General features: G+C 46.2%; 1 protein-coding gene across 1 annotated transcript; it reads left to right on the top strand.

The window, feature by feature from the left end:
• Positions 1-13185: 13185 nt before the first annotated feature.
• On the top strand, positions 13186-15656 carry LOC120851156 (elongation of very long chain fatty acids protein 4-like; the record flags this gene model as incomplete). The annotated part of the gene is made up of 2 exons (XM_042286412.1): positions 13186-13947; positions 15642-15656. Coding segments are annotated over exons 1-2 (777 nt in total), but the record flags the coding sequence as incomplete, so codon positions are not given.
• Between the last annotated feature and the right edge of the window lie 3677 nt (positions 15657-19333).

Genomic DNA, 19333 nt, shown 5'->3' on the forward strand with positions numbered 1-19333 from the left:
TTTGCAAGGCGGCAGACTTCTCGAAGAAGGCTTGCTACAAACGGCGTGCCGCGGTCCGTGATAATAGATTGGGGGGCGCCATGTCGGAGGAGGACGGAATGAAGAAAAAAATGGGCTGCATGAAGAGCTGTGGCGGCGGGGAGCGCTTGCGTTTCGGCATATCGGGTTAGGTGGTCGATAGCGACAATTATCCATCGACTCTTTTCTTGCGACTGGGGGAACGGACCGAGGAAGTCGAGTCCTATGCGCTGAAATGGGTGGCTTGGTGGAGAAAGCGGCCTCAGTGGTCCAGGAGGTGCAGTTGTTGGTCGTTTCTTTGCTTGACATAAATGGCATGCGCGCACATATTTATTAATAGTACGGTGCATGCCGGTCCAGAAAAATTTTTCACGGATTCTGAAATAAGTTTTAGCAAATCCAAGGTGTCCGGCTGTGGGGTCGTCGTGATTTGCCGCTATTATTTTCTTTTGTAAGTGTCTTGGAATTACAAGGAGCCATGGTCGTCCTTGGGGCTCGTAGTTTCGTCTATAAAGAATGTCACTACGAAGAGTGAATAGACGTGCGCGTCGTTTGGTGCGCTGAGGGCACGAAGTTGGTTGGCCTTGCAAATAATGAATCAATGGCTGCAGGGAATCGTCTGAGAGTTGCGCTGTAGCCATATTGATGTTGTCTAGAGTTGCTGTGTCATCTGTCCCTTGTGCATGAGGGGGAAGGTGCGCTTCGTTTGGAAGCGGACATCGAGATAAGCTGTCGGCGTCGAGGTGCCGCTTCCCTGATTTGTATACGACAGTGAAGCTGTAGTCCTGGAGCTTTAATGACCAGCGGCCGAGACGTCCGGATGGATCTTTCAAACTAGCCAACCAACAAAGGGCGTGGTGGTCAGTTACAATACGGAAAGGGGAGCCATATAAGTAAGGGCGAAACTTGGATACAGCCCATATGACGGCTAAGCATTCTTTCTCGGTGGTAGAAAAGTTGCGTTCAGCTTTGGTTAAAGTTCGACTAGCGTATGCTAAGACGCGCTGGTGTCCGTTGTGAGTTTGGGCGAGAACAGCGCCTATTCCATGGCCACTGGCGTCGGTTCGGATTTCGGTGTCTTGACCTTCGGCGAAGTGGCCAAGAACGGGAGCCGAGGTTAAGGCCGTCTTGAGGCGTTCAAAGGAAGTTTGTTGGTTGGGACCCCACGTGAAAGCGATGCCATTCCGTAGCAGGTGATTGAGAGGCTCAGCGATATCGGAAAATCCTGAAATAAATTTTCTGAAGTAGGTGCACAAACCCAGGAATGTCCGTAAGTGCTTGATGTTTTGTGGGGCAGGGAACTGCGATACCGCCCGCAGTTTGTCTGGGTCCGGTCGTATACCGTCTGCGGTGACCACGTGGCCGAGGACTTTGATTTTCTGGGTACCAAAAGTACATTTCTTGGAATTTAATTGCAGGCCAGCAGTACGCATGCAGTCAAGAACTCTACGAAGCCGAGATAAGTGTTCGTCAAATGTAGAAGAAAAGACAACAATATCGTCAAGGTAACACAGGCAAATGTTCCAGGTAAGGCCACGGAGGAGGGCGTCCATCATGCGCTCAAATGTCGCAGGCGCGTTGCAGAGGCCGAACGGCATGACGTTGAAGTGGTAAAGGCCATCAGGTGTTATGAATGCTGTCTTAGGCCTGTCAGCGGGCGCAAGAGGAACTTGCCAATACCCGCTTCGGAGGTCCATGGATGAAAAGTAGGACGACCCTTGTAGCGTGTCGAGGGTATCGTCTATTCGGGGCAGTGGGTAGACGTCTTTTTGTGTCACTTTGTTGAGGCGGCGGTAGTCGACACAGAAGCGCCAGGTGCCGTCTTTCTTTTTTACAAGCACCACGGGGGAGGACCAGGGGCTAGATGAAGGTTCAACCACTTTTTTTTCTAGCATGTCAGTGATGTGATCTCGAATCAGTCTACGTTCTGGGGCAGATACTCTGTATGGTCTGCTTCGGAGTGGAGGGGAGTCTCCAGTATCGATGTGGTGCTCGACAAGTGTGGTACGGGTTAACACTTGGCCCCCGAAATCGAAAACATCTCTGTATGAAGTTAGAAGGGAGCGCATCTGGTGACGCTCGGCTTCGACGAGTGTTGAAGCCATCATTTTCTCTACTGCCTCGCTGGAATTATTTTCAGTTAATGGTTTGGTACCGCAGATTGCGGGGGCAAGTGCAACAAAGTCGTCTTCAATATGCACCCGAAGAGTGGCAACGCGGCTACCTCGCGGAAGGATTTGGCGCTGCGTCGAAGTGTTTGTTATCCAGATGTGACATCTGTCGTCTGTGATTGTGGCGAGATTATAGGGAATGACGATTCCTTTCTTATTAAACAGGTATCTATAGGTTCAATGAGGCCAACAGATCCTTGAACTGGATTGGTCATGACCAGTGTCGCGGCGACGGCCGACTGAGGTGGTAGGAGTAAATCATCGTCGATGTGAAGAGCAGCGATTGACGCATCAGAATGGGGACTGGGGTCGTCTGTGGAATTAAGGTGAATTTCACGATTGGCGCAGTCAATAAAAGCGGCGGTTGAAGATAAAAAATCCCATCCAAGGATGACGTCTGCGATGCAGGTCGAGAGCACGGTAAACATGACCACATATCGGTTGCGACCCACCTGCAATGATGCTGTACAATATCCGAGCGGCTGTACCAGTTCGCCATTTCCCATGCGCAACAGGTGCCCCCCAGAGGGGGGAGTAAGGACTTTGCGCAAGCGCCTTCTAATATGTTCAGGAATGCAGGATTTCGCTGCTCCAGTGTCCACCAGAGCGTGAAAGGTTTGTCGTCCAATTTCCACAGTTATGTTCGTCGGTCCAAGAAACGGAGGATTTTCTATAATTTGTGAAAATGCAGCCTGACCTCCACTGTCGATGCAGGCTGCGGGGTTTAGTTTGACTGGTGCGAGGTGGAAGGGTCATTGAAGGGCGAAACTGAGCGGCGGCGAGCAGGATAGGGTGACGGTGAACGACCACGGCGGGACTGTGCTGGCGTGACGGGACTGGGCGAGCGGCGGTCATGAAGATCTTGTCCGGCGTTAATGTTTTCTGAATAGGATCCACGAGAAGCGGGGAAGGGCCGGAGAGAGGAGTTATCATTGCGGCGGTGTTCATAGGAAGAGCGGCGGTCTCCGGAGTTATTGGTGTACTGGTTGTTAGGGGCTGGTGGGCTAGTGTCGGCGATGCGGCGTCGGCAGTACCGGAGAACGTGACCGGGCGTGTTGCAATAGAAACATACCGGTCGGTTGTCGTCAGTTCTCCAGATGTCCGATCGGCGACGTGTTTGACGAGGTTGCCAGGGTGGCGAGGCGGATGGAGGTGGACATGGCTGGTATGCGCACAGGGGTGTTGCAGGGGGTGCGACTGATGTGTAGACAGAAGGGGCGTTCGGCAGGGGCTCTAGAGCAGCACGAAGCTCGTCACGAACCGTGGACTGGATGTCAAGGCGATGACCGGAGGGTTCCGAAGGGGGCGATGGTCCACGCTGTTGTCCCAGAAAAAATCTCAGCTCTTCTCGGATGATGGTGCGTATCATGGTTGAAAGGGTGGTGTCAGGGTATGACCCATGAGACACCTCAGGGAGACGATCGAAGGGCCTCTTAAATATTCGCGCGTTGTCCAGTTGCTCATATTTCCGACATTCTGAGACGAGCTGGACCACGGTTTGCGGAGATTTCGGAGCAACGATGGAAAATAATTGTTGGGAAAGTCCTTTGAAGAGATGACGGATCTGGTCATCTTCACTCATGTGGGGGTCGACTCGGCGGCATAGTCGGAGAACATCTTCAATATAAGCTGTTGATGTCTCGGTTGTCAATTGGTAACGGCGGAGCAGTTCATCTCGTGCTTTTAGTTTATGGTGTTCCGGTTGACCGAAAGCCTCCGCAAAAGCTGTCTTGAAGCCGTCCCATGAATTTATGGCTTCTTCGTGGTTGTCGAACCATCGAAGGGATGTATCCTTGAGGGCAAACACAACGTTGGCGAGCTTAAATGAGTCGTCCCACCCGTTGTGCTGGCTTACCCGTTCATAATTCTTTAGCCAATCCTCCACGTCCGAGTCAGGACATCCCGTAAATATCGGAGGGTCCCGCTGGCGGTGTTTGATGGTGACCGTGGGAGCCCGGGGCCTGATCGTGTTTCCTTCTTCATCGGGCATGGCGAGTGGACGGGCCGTGCGTCCGCTACGAAGCTCCAGGTCTTGAAGGCGATCGCAAGAGGTATACAAGGAGCCACGGACCTCCACCAATCTGTCAGGCTCTTGGTGAATAGATGAGTTTAATACAATGAAGAGAGACTTGACTACGATGGTGTCGCCAGGAGAATCGTTGGAGCAATCGTCCGAGCGCAGCTCGAGCGTTTTCGCTGCTGCTCGAGATGCGCGGGGCCTTTTTGGCTCAGCCTCACTTCTTCCTTTCTAACAATATATATATATATATATAGGGTGTTTCTTTTAAGCTTAACAGAATTTTAAAAACAAACCATAAAAGCTAGGTTAATTCGGTCTGCGCAGGTGAGTTATACGGCCAGGGGGACATAGTATAGGGGAATAATTGTAAGAATCAGTCGGCTAATTAGTTAAAATTCGTTAATTAACTTTTTAATTAATGGAAATTGACATATAGTTCCAATTAGAAACTTGTTCAGCGTCATCGGAAACCACTAGATCAGTAATTTTCAGAAAGACTTTGAGCGCGTGAGAAGCGTAGTAGTGCACTGAAGTTACCGCTCGTGGAGCAGGTACAAGGCTGGGGCTAGATAAGAGACGGAAAAATTGCGCGGGCGCCTTACCGCAACCGCTAGCTTCGTACGTGCTCCACGAGTGGTTACTTTAGTGCACTACTACGCTTTTCACGCGTTCAAAGTCTTTCTGAAGATTACTGATTCAGTGGTCTTCGATGACGCTGAGCAAGTTTTTAATTGGAACTATATGTCTATTTTAATAAATTAAAAAGTTCATTAACGAATTTGAACTAATTAGCCGACTGATTGTTACAATTAGCCAGTGGCGTATCAACGTGATTTTTTTTGGGGGGGAGGGCAAACCAACCCCTCCCCCCCGGGTCGTATATTTTTACAAGTGATGGGTCGAACTTTTGCCGATTCTTGGGATTCGGCGGAGCCGAACTTTTGCCGAACTTTTCTAAACATTCGGCAAAAATACACTGTTCATCATCATCAACATTATTTATCTTCCTTGAGGGCCCGTGGGGCATTATACAAGGGGGTGGCAATAGAACAAAAACAAACAGAACAGTAAACACAATTATAACGATGTAAGCTAGCTAGGTAGGTTAGATAAAGAGAGGGTAATGGCTTCAACAAATTTAGTAGAATCAGTTCTAGAAACGATGTTACGAGGTAGTGAATTCCAATCCTCGATGGCCTATGGTAGTGTGGTAGTCTGGTGAGAAACATTTGATGATCGAATTGGACATAATTTACATAGGTGACCTAGACGCGGGGAAATTCAATGGGGAGGTAATAGCAGTGATTCTTTGAGGTGGCTATTGTGATAAAAAAAAATTCGATGGAGGAGAGAAAAGCGTGATATTAGGCGGCGAAAGGAAAGTTAATGAAGGTTAGCTGATTGGCGTAATCCTGATACGCCGGTCTATGGTGAGTAGTTGTTATAAATAAAACTAAGGGCTCTGTTTTGGACGGATTCTAGATTATTTGCAAGGTAGGACTGCCATGGGGACGATATAGATGAGGCGTATCCTAACTTCGATGTCATAAGAGTAGTATACGCTAGTCGTTTTGCGGAGCGTGTAGCAAGTTTGAGGTTACGGCACAAATATCCGAGAGAACGGTTAGTGTAAGAAATAACAGAAGTTATGTGAGTAGTCCATGATAGGTCAGAGGTGAGATGAACACCCAGTCATTTATAAGATGCGCATGCTATTACTTGAGTGTTAGGTAATACGGAAATGGAATGGCACGCGAACTGCGGGAAAATGATAGAGATCTACATTTATTGAAGTTTAACGTCATCCGCCATTTTTCACACCAGTGGATTACAGACTGAAGGTCTTCCTGGAGAGCATGATGATCATGGGATGAAAAAGTGGGTTGGTAAATGACACAATCGTCGGCGAACAGCGCACAGAAGGGGGACATTTGACGTTACAATAGACGTGGGAGCTTTTACGTTGTTAACGGAGGAATATTGTAACGGCTAATTAGGAGTTCAGAAATACACTTAACAACAGAGGGATGAATCTTAATATCGTTAAGCTTTGTTAAAAGACGTTGGTGTGGTATTTTGTCGAATGCTTTGGAGAAGTCAATGAAAATGGCGTCGGTCTGAGTATTCGAATCGAAGCTTGAATAAATATCAGTAAGGAAGGCGGTTAGCTGGGTTTTGCAGGAGTAAGATTTACGAAATCTGTTCTAATGTTCAAAAAGAAGGTTATGAGATTCAAGAAATTTTATTATATTTGAGTTAAGTATGTGCTCCATGAGCTTAGATGGAACACTGGTGAGAGAGATGGGACGGTAATTACTTATTAGGTGGCGATCACCAGTTTTGTGAACAGGTATTACGTTAGCTATTTTCCAGACTTAACGTTGATATTTAGTTTTTCTCACGAAAAATGTTTTTTTTTTTCTTAAATTACAACATGTAGTCCTATCGACACAGTTATTACTAAATAAGGTGATATTCTGCAAGATAATTGTATCGGTGTCGCTTCTGTGTGTTTACTTGCAATTTTAGTGTCTGCTTTCAGAAAGTGGCGTGACAACGAGGTTGGGCAGTAGCCGCCGCCGGCGCAGTCACGAATCACGCTAGCAGAGTTCTGAAGTAGATGGTTGAGCGTGTTGTTTATTAATTTACGATAAGGAAAGAGGGACATTTAAGACAAACGAAAGCCTGTCTTGTCTGTTTGTCTTAAATGTCCCTCTTTCCTTATCGTAAACAGAGTTTTGATTTTGATACTTCATCAGCGCACGCCTGCAAGTGTGTTTACATTGTTAAAATAAAGGCAATCACTGCGCTCTTACTTTCTCTGGGAGTCGCCGTTTCGTGTGCGAAAACAAATGCAACGGTTGCTGAGCCTTCAGCAGAAAAGATAACAATATTGTAAATATGCATTTTTTTTTAGTTGAGTCACTTGACGTCAGCTTTGCATGAAAGTGTGCGTTCCATATTCACAATGTGCCGCTTTTAACCTTTAAAATTCCGGTTTCTGGTGTTAGTACACACACGGACGTTTAGAAAGATGAGGAGAGTTAGGAATGGTCGGATGTACAACGTCGAGCATGATAGATAGTTTTGTGTTTAGTCTTATGCAGATACATGAAAATCGCGAAATAACGCGAAAAAGCAATACTATTCTGTTTTGGCACAAACTACTTGGGAACCGAAAATAGGATTGTTATAATAATAATAATAATAATAATAATAATAATAATAATAATAATAATTTTATTTGCACAAACTGGAAGAGGCCCATGTGGTGGTGTGCGGCTCTGGCTAGGGAGGTAGGTGAGAACCCTTACAGAGCGCCTGCCAGCCCGCCACCACATGTGAAAAAACAAAACCGATATGTAAAAGTGCGTAAAATGGTAAGAAAAGAAGGGGGAAAACATATATCACATTATGACGAGGATGCCAGCTGCATTCCATTCATTCTGGCAAGCTCTCGTGACTCTGGCCCGTTTGACGGCAGTGGGCTGCGCACGCTGAGTGTAATTCTCAGTTGTCAGTCAATGTTTCAACTACCTCGCTTCATCAATGGAAAGGTCAAATGAGTATCACGTTTTCCAGAATACACCGCATCATTTGTCCCTTGCGCAGTGGACTGCGTAAATTACTGGTCGATCTTCTGTTCTTGAGGCAGAAAGTATTGAAGAGAACCACACTCGAAAAAGCTCACAAACGCACAGTTATCGTGTCGCCTACTCCACACCTCGCCGTAACCGCTAGTTGTACTAAACTGTACGATGTACCCGCGCGACTGCGCGGCGTCCATTTGCGATCCATGGCCCCGTCGCGTTCGTGCGCGCGCGCAGACATTTGCCAAATTTTTGCCGAACTTTCCTTCTAAATTTCGGCACGTGCGGAACTTTGCCCAATTTGAAGTTCGGCAGATTCGATTCATGACTAACTTTTACGGCGCAGGCAGCCCAAGCCCCGCTGTCCCCCATGCACATCCGTAAATAGAGTCCCATACGATTTAGTTCGGCGATGTTTCGTCGACAACATTTTTTTTTTTTTTTTCAGTGTTAATCGTAAAAAAGAAATGTAAATATCGCCAAATGTCTCCACAAAACAAAATGTTTCAGAACAAAAACAAAAAAAAAAAAAAATAATAAGCCCACACGGTGAATAAAACCCGGGTCTGCTACGTATGAGGCAGATATCAAGCAAATAAGGTACGCTACCGCTTCGGAAACTCACATTGTAACCACTGCCTATGTTGACGGCAGGAGCGCCTATCTCCACGAACCAGCCAATCCGGCGTGAGCGCCGTTGCTATAGGGTTTGTATCGCCTGCGCGTCAAAAGTATGCCCCCGCGGGTCCGGGGCGGTGCCCTTAGTATTCCTTGGGCGCCGCCGGCCAGTGTTTCCCCTGCCCAGTGGCGGCTGTTTCAGGGGGGGGGGGGGGGGGGGGGGCAAAACACCATGCCTTGCCCCCCCCACTCTGAGAACTGGGGGGGGGGCAAGCGCCCCCCCTTGTCCCCCGCCCCCCGGTTGGTACGCCCATGCGATTAGCCTCCTATATTATGTCCCCTTGGCCGTATAACTCACGTGCGCAGACAGCATTAATCTAGCTTTCATGTTTAAAAAAAAAATTCTGTAAAGCTTAAAAAAACACCGTATATAGTTCCGGGTGTTTTTGCGAAGACTTTCAAAAATTCTAAAAATTAGGGCGATTGAAAAAAGAAGAAACTCTCTTCGGAAACGAACTACCAGCCACGGCGGACGTCAGGAATTGCCAAAAACCTACTAATTAGCCAGATAATTAATTAAAACTTGTTAATTAACTTTCTAATTAGGGGAAATAGACATATGGTTCAAATTAGAAAGTTGCTGAGCGTTATCGAAAACCACTAAATCAGTCATTTTCAGAAAGACTTTGAGCGCGTGAGAAGAGTAGTAGCGCACTAAAATTACCACTCGTGGAGCAGGTACAAGGCTGGTGTTAGATAAGAGGCGGAAAAATCGCGCGGGCGCCTTACCGCAACCGCTAGCCTTGTACCTGCTCCACGAGCGGTAACTTTAGTGCGTTACTACTCGTCTCACGCGCTCAAAGTCTCTGAAAATGACTGATTTAGTGGTTTTCGATAACGCTCAGCAACTTTCTAATTGGAATCATATGTCTATATCCACTAATTAAAAAGTTAATTAACAAGTTTTAATTAATTATCGGGCTAATTAGTAGGTTTTTGGCAATTCCTGACGTCCGCCGTGGCTGGTAGTTCGTTCCCGAAGAGAGTTTCTTCTTTTTTCAATCGCCCTAATTTTTAGGATTTTCGAAAGTCTTCGCAAAAAAGCCCGGTATATATATATATATATATATATATATATATATATATATATATATATATATATATATATATATATATATATATATATATATATATATGTGTGTGTGTGTGTGTGTGTGTGTGTGTCCTTAACAACAGAACATATCACTACCTTTGTATCGTATTTTCCGGATTACAATCGGCTCCCGCAGGGAAAACTTTTGGTTGAAAATAAAGTTTTCCCTTAGATAGTTGGCAACCGGTGCACGTTCCCCGCTCGCTGCATAGTCCCTCCCTGGCGCCCAGTCTGCGCGCAAAACAATTTTGTACTCACCACATCTAGAGAAATGTCTGCTTTAGTAGCTTTTACAGAAGATTGGTTCATACACAAACTGCCATTAACATACTCTTTCCTTCACGAAGTAGGAAACGTCTCGTCATAATGGGTCGTCTAGAAAAAAGAAATCTTGCGTAGCCCTCGCCTGTAAAAAGCCCGCACCCCGTAAAATTCAACAACTTGTATGAATATGTATAGCCCGCGGACAATAGTGCGGAAAAGCGTTATTTTGTTTAGCCCAGGCGAAAACACGTTTGTGTTTTCATATGCTCAGATATGTCCGAAAACACGTATGTGTTGACATATGTCCGCTAGTAGCATATCAGAACAATTACCAACGCGAAAAGGACCTGGACGCGCTGCGTTTACTAAAAACAAAAAAACAAACACACACACACAAAAAAAAAAAAACAAGACGCGGGCGGGCAGTGTTGTCTTGAAGCCAACCGCCATTGCAGCAACAATTTGGCAGCGACAATTCGCGATTACAACGAAAATTTGGCAGCGACAATTCGCGAATACAGCGGCAATTCACAGCGACAATTTGGCAGCGACAATTCGCGATTACAGCGATAATTAACAGCGACAATTTGGCAGCGACAATTCGCGATGACAGCGACAATTAACACGCGCTGCAAGAACAATTCCCGCGTGTCCCCAAAAAAGGTGTGTTTGCGAACGGAGCGACATAATTCGAGGGAAACACCACCGCATGACTATAGTAAAAGGGAGACAATGGCATTAACTTTTAAGTGGCACTTTTGTTTGTTCTCAAATTTGCTCTCCTGGAACACTGATATGGCGAAGGGGCAGGGAGGGGGGGGGGGGGGGTGTTTTCTCGAGATTAAAAGATTTTACGATTCCTTTTAACATAACAAAAGACGCGCACAAGAAATAGTGACACAGATATGGCAAAATGTAATCTCGGGCGTAGGTTTTTTTTCGCTCTCTTGTTTACGGCCGTGTGAGTGTTCCTGCATATAAAATAAATGCCGAAGCAGCATAGTCCAAACCTTTTCAAGCCACCACCCGAGGATTACCACTGAGGAAGAGGACCTTGTAAGATCGGCGGTCTACAAGAACGGAGACTGGTGTCACAGTGCCTGCCACAGCTCGGCTGGACCCCCGACGAGCAACGCCGGATTCCAGAACGGCGCTGAGCTGAAGAGTGCTGCTTCGTCGGACAAGAAGAAAACTTGCCTTCGGATAACGTGTTCCTTAAAGTAACTAAGGCATTCACCATTTTTGCTCTGGTTGCGACGTTAGTGTGTGAGGACCGCATTTTCCCGGCTAGAGTCCGCGGACTACACATATTTAAAAGTTGAAATTTGAGGCCGTGCGCACTATACAAGAATCTTGTGTTTCAAACTCGTTCATTATGACCAGGCGCGACAGATTTCGGGAACGAAACAGGATGTTAACGAGGATTTATGTATAATACAAGCTTCTTCGTAAGCTAAGAAAGCAAACATTTGTCATGGTGTGCCGTACATCTATGAGGAGATTTTCGCGTCGACCAAAGCACCAAATGCGGACTATGCACGGCGTGCGGACTATACAGTGTGTCCGGACTATATAAGCAAAAACTTTTATTTTTGACCCCGAATTTGCCTCTGCGGACTATAGCCCGGAAAATGCGGTGATATCAGTGCGGTATAGCTCGTTCGGGTGCTATACAATCGTTAAGCACAAAGTGGGAGCCTAAAGATGGCGGACTCGCCGACAAAAGCGCCGCCGCGTCATCATCGCGAGAGTTCAATCAGTGAGCTCCGTAAACTTCGAAGGCAACTTTGAGTATGACCAGAGCCTAGGGCCCCTGTTCGCTCCTCCGAAATCAGAGCATGTTTTCTGCTGAGACAGCACGGGCGAAGTCCACCCGTTTGCATTTTCGCTTGTTGTTTCTACTGAGTACGATGAAAAGTTACGCGAGAGTATAAAACGCCCAAGCTTAAAAGATAGTTCATGCCGTGAGTATCCGAGGATAGAGGTAATCAGTGGCGTCCTATCCTCAGTCTTGATGCTTTGGTTGTTTCTACCAAGACGGCATGCCTAACCGGAGACACTCACCGAGCGACCCGTCGCGCTCAGTGCCTCAGCTTGAATTTTTTTTTTTAGAGAAAAAGTAATGTTACTTTCTCGTCGTATTAGTCAGGCTCCGATTGTAGAGAGCAGCGTTGGGTTCACGGCGTGCTCAAATTTGGATGTCTAACAACCGATGGTCACCCATTAGATCCTTGTTGTGGATGTAGGATTAATTCGGACCACCCTCTATTTTTCAGCGTGGAAGCGAAATCTCGGTTAAAGGACGACTAAAGAATCAACTAGCTCCCGCCAGATCGCAGCTACCTGGGCCGAGATTTGAATACGCCAACTGTGGGGGTTGAATTAAAACTTAGTTGCCGTTTATTAAAAATTTAAGTTAAATTGTAATAGGAGAAACGGAATGAACTAAGCTGTAGTGGGGAGCAGGCAGCCACGCTCACGCTCACGACTTGAAAATGAGCAAGCAAAGAATAAAACGCTAGTCTTCTAGTCTTTCCATTTTCGATGACTCAGAATCTCTGGTTTTTTTTTTTAATGGGGCTGTCAAGTCTAATTCTAAAGATTATAAAATAAAATACCGAGTCTAAAGTCACTGGTAGATCAAGAAAGGCGGCGCTTGGCCGAGTCTCGGGCATCTAATTACCGCTCCTCAGCCAATGAGACCGCGACGTTAGCCAACGAGAACGGCGAAGAACGAATCACGAATCAAGAAGCCGGATCATAATGTGTCCTGTTCCTAGTCCGCTTCACACCCCAGTCCGAGCACAGTCGACGCTACGATCCGATGGCGCCTGTCAAGCAGCGTCAAAAGTTCCTCGTCACTGCCCTCGTCGTTTTTGTTGGTCTTCAAACACTGGTTAAACCAATCACACAAAGATAAAAGACCAGAATTACGGTGTGTTTAGTGTGCCGGACTGGTTTACCCGGTGATGGCGAGAGAACAGAGAGTACGAGCGCCGAAACGATTTTATTTTGTTATCTACGTATTTATTGCCTTCGTATCCCACGGGGGTTTCATAATAAAAACAGAAATAGTTTTTCACACATGCGAAAAACACGGATTTTCAATGCAAAATGTATGCACTTTTGGAGCAGCTTCGTAACGTCGGCTAGGCTCGGACGACGTAAAACTGAGCATACTAAATACTTTGCTATAATACAAAAAAGCAAAAAAAAAAAAGCGCACTTTATGCTTTTTTTTGTTATTTTTTTTGTTTTGACAATCCGCAATTTTCTGTTTTGTTATTGTTCTGAAGGAAACAAGACCTACCAAAAATGTTGGGAAACAACACCACAGGCTTGACGCTGACCATGAACCCGGTTAAGTTCTTCAGCGAGCTCCAACAGCTTGGAGACCCTCGGACTCGAAACTTAACGCTGGTAATGAACCCGCTCTTCGTGTTCCCGCTAGTCATGGCCTACCTCTACTTCGTCAAAGTGGCCGGTCCGCGTTGGATGAAGGACAAGGAACCCTTCCAGATCATCAACCTCATCCGCTTCTACAACCTCGCGATGGTCCTCCTCAACGCGAGGTTTCTCTACATCGTCCTCACCTACACCTATCTTCCGGGAGGTGAATACAGCCTCTGGTGCCAGGGGATCACGGGCCGGATGACAAAACAGTTGGCCGGCTTGTACGAAGCTGCGTCCTGGTACGTCGCCGTGCGGTACGCCGACTTTCTGGACACCGTCTTCTTCGTCCTGCGCAAGAAGTTCACGCATATAACGCATCTGCACGTCATCCACCACACCGTGGTGGCGGTGAACGCGTGGTTCTGGGTATTGTTCGCTCCAGAGGGTCAGCCCGCCCTGGGACTCGCCATGAACGCGTTCGTCCACGTTGTCATGTACGCCTACTACTTCCTTGCCACGCTAGGTCCGAATGTGAGGCAGTACCTCTGGTGGAAGAAGTACCTGACCACGATGCAGATTGTGCAGTTTGTCATCTTCATCGGGCACATGTCCATCCCGCTCTTCGTGGACTGCGGTTTCCCGAGGCACCTCATTCACGTGGCCATTGCTCAGACGGTTCTTATTTTAAGTCTCTTTGTAAACTTCTATATCCAATCGTATATGAGACGAAGAGGTCCCAAACTGACAAATGGTCAAGTCGATCTTGCTCAGCATGCGAATGGCAAGGCCGTCAACGGAAAGTGCGATTAGTGAGGTGAATGTCGCGTGACTGAGTCTAAGGAATGAACACACAAGTATATTCATGATTCCTTTCATGAGCCATGCAGTGACATGCTTGAGGCAGTTCAATCATATCATTGTCTCAGTAGCTCAAGTAGTGTACTAATGTTTCTGATCGGGTATTTATGACCTTTGAAGACGGCCGAAAGTATCTGCTTGGTTCTAATAACATCGGTTTATTAGATCCAACGCGACCTTATTTCGGAACAACCGATCGAGGTAGGCCAGATTAACATGTGAAATACAGGACGGTATGCTGTTATCGAATTTGTGCTACGATAGACAGAGGGTCTTGCAAATATTTCGAGAGAATACGCCGACAAGTGCACGCTGATGAGTGGCGCCTTCACCTGCTCAGCTGTAGTTATGGATGAAGGACTATTTTTATCGCCACGTTCGCCAACTAGTCACACCTTAGTCATATTGTCTTTTATTGTGAATAATTCTATCGTTGATAAATTGCAGCGGCCGGAAAAATATGAAGCACATCATTGTTAACGTTCTACATGCTACAAAGTTTTGCTTTGAAATAAAAACACTTGAAAATTTTACGGTACTCTCACAGACCATATTTCAAATATCTTTTATTTTGGAAAAAGTATTCAACAGAATATAAAAACGCCACTAATGTATCATGTTTCCTTCCTACTCGCTTTGAACTTGTAATTTTGTTTTTTAATGTTTCTTTGCCAAACGTAGATCAACACCTTCTTTCGGGTAGTAACTTTGAGCTTTGCAACAGGGCATGAAGTCCAATCCGTGATGTTCTTATCAACCAAAAGTGTTTCTGTTGACGTAATACTTCACATAATTTCGTATCAACATTCACCCGTCACGGAAAATCTCATGACTTCACCATTTTCAATCATAATCATGCAATCAAATGAATAAAAACACTGAACGTTGAAGGCACCATTTGTACTGTTACATGGGTGGATACATAAATAAAACATATACCTATTGAGCAAGACTATTTCGTACAAAAACGAATGCGCACGCGATAGGTAAGTTTATATACGTGCGCTGAAACTTGAGTTGGAAGAAACACCGACAGAAACCATTCCTCACCGTATAAGATTACCGTGAAGTATTCCGACCCTATTCGAAATAACTAATTAAGGAAACCGAGGCGTTTAATCGATAATAATGTTTATTAATTTTTGAAGGCCCGAGTGAGAATTGCATAATAAAATGGGCATATATGAAATAGCAGTCATCACAACGGGACATAATATTAAACTAATTTCAACGTAGTCACTAGGGCTATACAGGAAAAGAGTATAGTAATGAAAATGTATCAATCTTTTAGAAATAAATATTGCTACTAATTGGTTTCAGCTCTCATAACCAATCGTAACGTAAACATCCGCGGCAGCGAAGGCCGCCTGTACTTCCGTCTTCTAGTCTAAACGTGCAGAACATTCCAATTGCATTGGCGTTTTTATCACTAATTTTATCAAACGAGCAAACGAAGCCGCTAGAAACAGCGAAGTTCCGGAGCAGTGCCAGCAGCGCCACGTACACTGGGGGATGGCCGTCTCCGGATTGCGGGACTCGCGCCGGCACGGAACTACAGTCACTACAGTAGCGAAACCACGCGGAACTGTGTCGACGTTTTCGACGTTATGGAAACCGCAGGAACTGCGTCCAAGATAGGCAGGTTTTGCCGCCGGCAGTCTTGTACACGTTACTAAAAAAAAGTAATCGATTACAATTACTATTACTCTTGGCTAAAAAGTATTCGATTAGATTACTTGGTTACTCGACGGCAAAAGTAATTGGACATTACTTAAAGAAGTAATCGTTACTTTTCCGATTACTTACTTGTTTGAATACACATCTTTAGCGCTCATAACAACGATCTAGTTCCAACCTATATTTCACATTTGCACAAGTATTGAAGAAGAAAAACTGGCTCCCTCTTCGTGGTCGTTGCACCTTCACAATGCGGACACACGCATAGAATTCGTCTGAAGACGTTTAATGATTTGGGCGTTCGCCAGTGTGTGTGTGTCTGTGGGGAAGGGGGGGGGGGGGGGAGTGGAGGGGGTTCTAGAACTTGTTAAGCTTGAGCAAGGGTTGTCGCTCAAAGTTTGCGTCGCTCATTTTATTATTCACATGTGGATGAGCTCGCACGTTATACAAAAGAGCAGCAGTTCCAGGATTTGAAACGGATCATGTGTAGTATCCATTAGCGGAAGAGATCGCCCCGACCACTTCTCAGCTCGAAACATTGCTTGTCAAAAAGACCACGTAGGGGAAATGAGGAAATATTTCAACTGCCTTTGTTATATTTCGCATCCGCTTTCAGCATTCTTCGCTTCTGGTTCTCCTATGGGCTGCGAGTAGGTTCCATAAGCAGGATTTTTTTTTCATTATTATTTCTGTGTGTGTGTGTGCGTGAGGGGGCTAGTTTGAACGAAGGACTCACAAAGCTACATTCTGCTTCCTCAAACTTCGCCCTGAATGGCCTTTGTCACGCACTGTGGCTTCCCCGGGGCTTCCAACTCCCAATCCCAGCTCAAAAAAAAAAAAAAAAAAAAAAAAAAAAAAACGGACATTTTACAGAAACTGTACATAGAAAGAGATTGACCTCGTTTCCTACAGCTCAGCAAAAATCTTTCCTTTTTCCGTTCGAAAAATTTTTTATTTTTTATTTTTGTCATTTTATAAAAAATAAAGGCGTGTGGCGGGGTTGGGGGGGGGGGGGGGGTCCCGTGGATAAATTGTAACGGTTACAAGTAATTTTATTACTTCAAAAAGTAATCAGATTACTCTTGTGATTACTGAATAATAAAAGGAACTGATTACAAAATTACTTCAAAAAGTAATCGATTACAAGTAATTTGATTGCTTGTAATGCGTACGGTACAAGTCTGGCTGCCGGCTGCCTGGGTGCCTTCCGTGCTGAGTTCGGTTCTGTTTTTCGATGCCGAGTGCAACCGGCGTTCAACGTGGATCTGTGTTTGTGCGTGTCAGCGATATAGCTGCAACATCGTGATGGCAGTGTTGTGGGTTGTGAACAGAAGACTGGAATTATCGCCGATGTGACCGTGTGTTCCCGTATCAGTAGTGTAACAAGAAGATGAGATCATAAACTGTTGGGCATTGATGCCGCTTCCCGGGCCGTGATCGGAGGGGGCGGGGTGTCGCAGGTTGACATTCCGCTTTACATTAAGAACTTTAATACCATTTGAGGGATTACGTGCAATCGATCGACGTCCGGATAGCCATGTTGGAACGCTGGTCTAAACAGTAGAAGCTCCTATCGTACAGTGGCCAATGTGACTGTCGGAATCGTCTCGTCCCCGAGAGCGATTGCGCTCTGGGGCAAGGACTGAACAGTACGAAATCGTAACGGAGAGTACGTATATTTACAGTATGGAATTTCGGCATTAAAAAAATTAGTAGGTAAAATCGAAAAAAAAAAAGCTACCCTTTATTTTGCTGTTTAAATATACTACGGTTCCTGGAGAAACTGCCCTCGAAGTGGCGCGCTGGGATAAGCGCTAGAAGTTTTCGGGCTCGCCACGCGTAGCTCCGTACTCTTAACACCTGCCGCAAGTGGCGGCTTTGACTGCATTCAAGTTGATCGAAAAGCGATTTCTCTGCCCGAGAAGCATCACTTCCAGCTGAGTGAATATCCGCTCTGCAGAGATTAATTCAAGACGGCTATTGCAGCTTTGCGCGAACAGCACAAATAGAAAAACCAATAGAAATACAGGCTACGACGTGCCGTGTGGGGAAACAAACTCATGGCTTCGAACCGCATTGGAGCGGCTTGATTTATTGGCTTTCAAATAATTACGGCATGATCGAGCGTTAATTTTTAATAAGAGATTCGTCACCTGAGCCATTCTAAATACTCTCAGAAGTATGACATTGCTGGGAAAAAATCATCATGCTGGGAATATTTTTATTGCTTAGGGAGTCACCGAAAAGTTCCGTACGTTCAAAACGACCAGTATAAAAGACGGGAGCGCAGAGCACGGGTGTAGTGTTCGGGTCAGTTTGGTGTTCCGTTGTATAGATATTTGTGTGTGCCGTGTATGTGCTCAGTGTATGTTTACCTCACTGATCTCTATGACAATTGCTGGATCGCGCTTCCCCGCTTGTTCGCTGCAGCGCGAGTGAAGCCACCGGACTTCACTCGCTTGGGATACGATTTGCCGTTTTTCTAGCCTTTGCTGCGGTTTTCCAGCGTGCTGTAGACACGTTTTCTACTCGTTCGTCGTCATTCGCCGAAGAAGTTTTGTGAAGACTCTGTTTATTGTTGAGACTTGCCGTTGTGAACACGTGGAAAATTTTACGAAAGTGCAGCGTCGCAGGAAAAAGGCACAACGCGTCGAAAGGAAGGGCTGGCGGCGTGTTCAAAGCTTCCTTGGCACGCCGAAGTGCCGTGTCTTTGTGCCTTCGCAGGCTTGGATACCGACCAAGAACCGACGCCGTGTGTATGTGTTTAGCGAGTGCAATGTGCGTGAAGCTGTTCGTGCCTCTGGATCAGCGTCTTTTCCCCTCGCGGTTTAGGAACGAGCTTAATCCAGCGTCCACTAGCGACGGAAGATGGGGGGAAGGTACCTCTTTTTTTCGTCCTTAGACGATTTACACAATACCGTGCACAACAGCTCCTCATCACTGATCAGTGCTGGCTTATTATCAACCTACTTAATTGCACTTGACGTTTGAGCGCGGCCCGCCTAATTGTAATTGGTCAACAGATTGCACACGACCATATCGGCCGCGCTTCAAAGATTTTCATTCTCGCCGCCTTGTACTTTTGCTTTCGAAAACTCCCCTGGCTCCACAACGTTGCCCTATTCGTGCTCCCACGGAATCTGTTAAGAGTAGATTTGGGACATAGCCATGGTTAATATAGTACATACGAACACGTACGGATCTCCCCCTTTTATTGATAGCAACTCACCGGAACAGCTGGACGATCCAGAACTCCGTGGCCGATATATATAAATGATCTAAAGGCATCTACGCGCGACACACGTTCAGAACTTTGGCGCGGCGTCAATACTTGACCGGTATCCAAGCGTGCGAAGGCACAAAGATGCATCACTCCGCGTGCCAAGGAAGCTTTGATCACGCCGCGACACCGGCGACACTTGTTTTCGACGAGTTGTACCTTTTGATACGGCTTCACGCACATTGCACTCGCAAAACACATCCACACGGCGTCGATTCTTGATCGGTATCCAAGCGCGCGAAGGCACAGAGACACGGCACTTTGGCGTGCCAAGGAAGCTTTGAACACGCC

This window comes from Ixodes scapularis, unplaced genomic scaffold, assembly GCF_016920785.2.
Source record: "Ixodes scapularis isolate PalLabHiFi unplaced genomic scaffold, ASM1692078v2 PGA_scaffold7__128_contigs__length_106722199, whole genome shotgun sequence".
In the NCBI taxonomy this organism is placed as follows: domain Eukaryota; kingdom Metazoa; phylum Arthropoda; class Arachnida; order Ixodida; family Ixodidae; genus Ixodes; species Ixodes scapularis.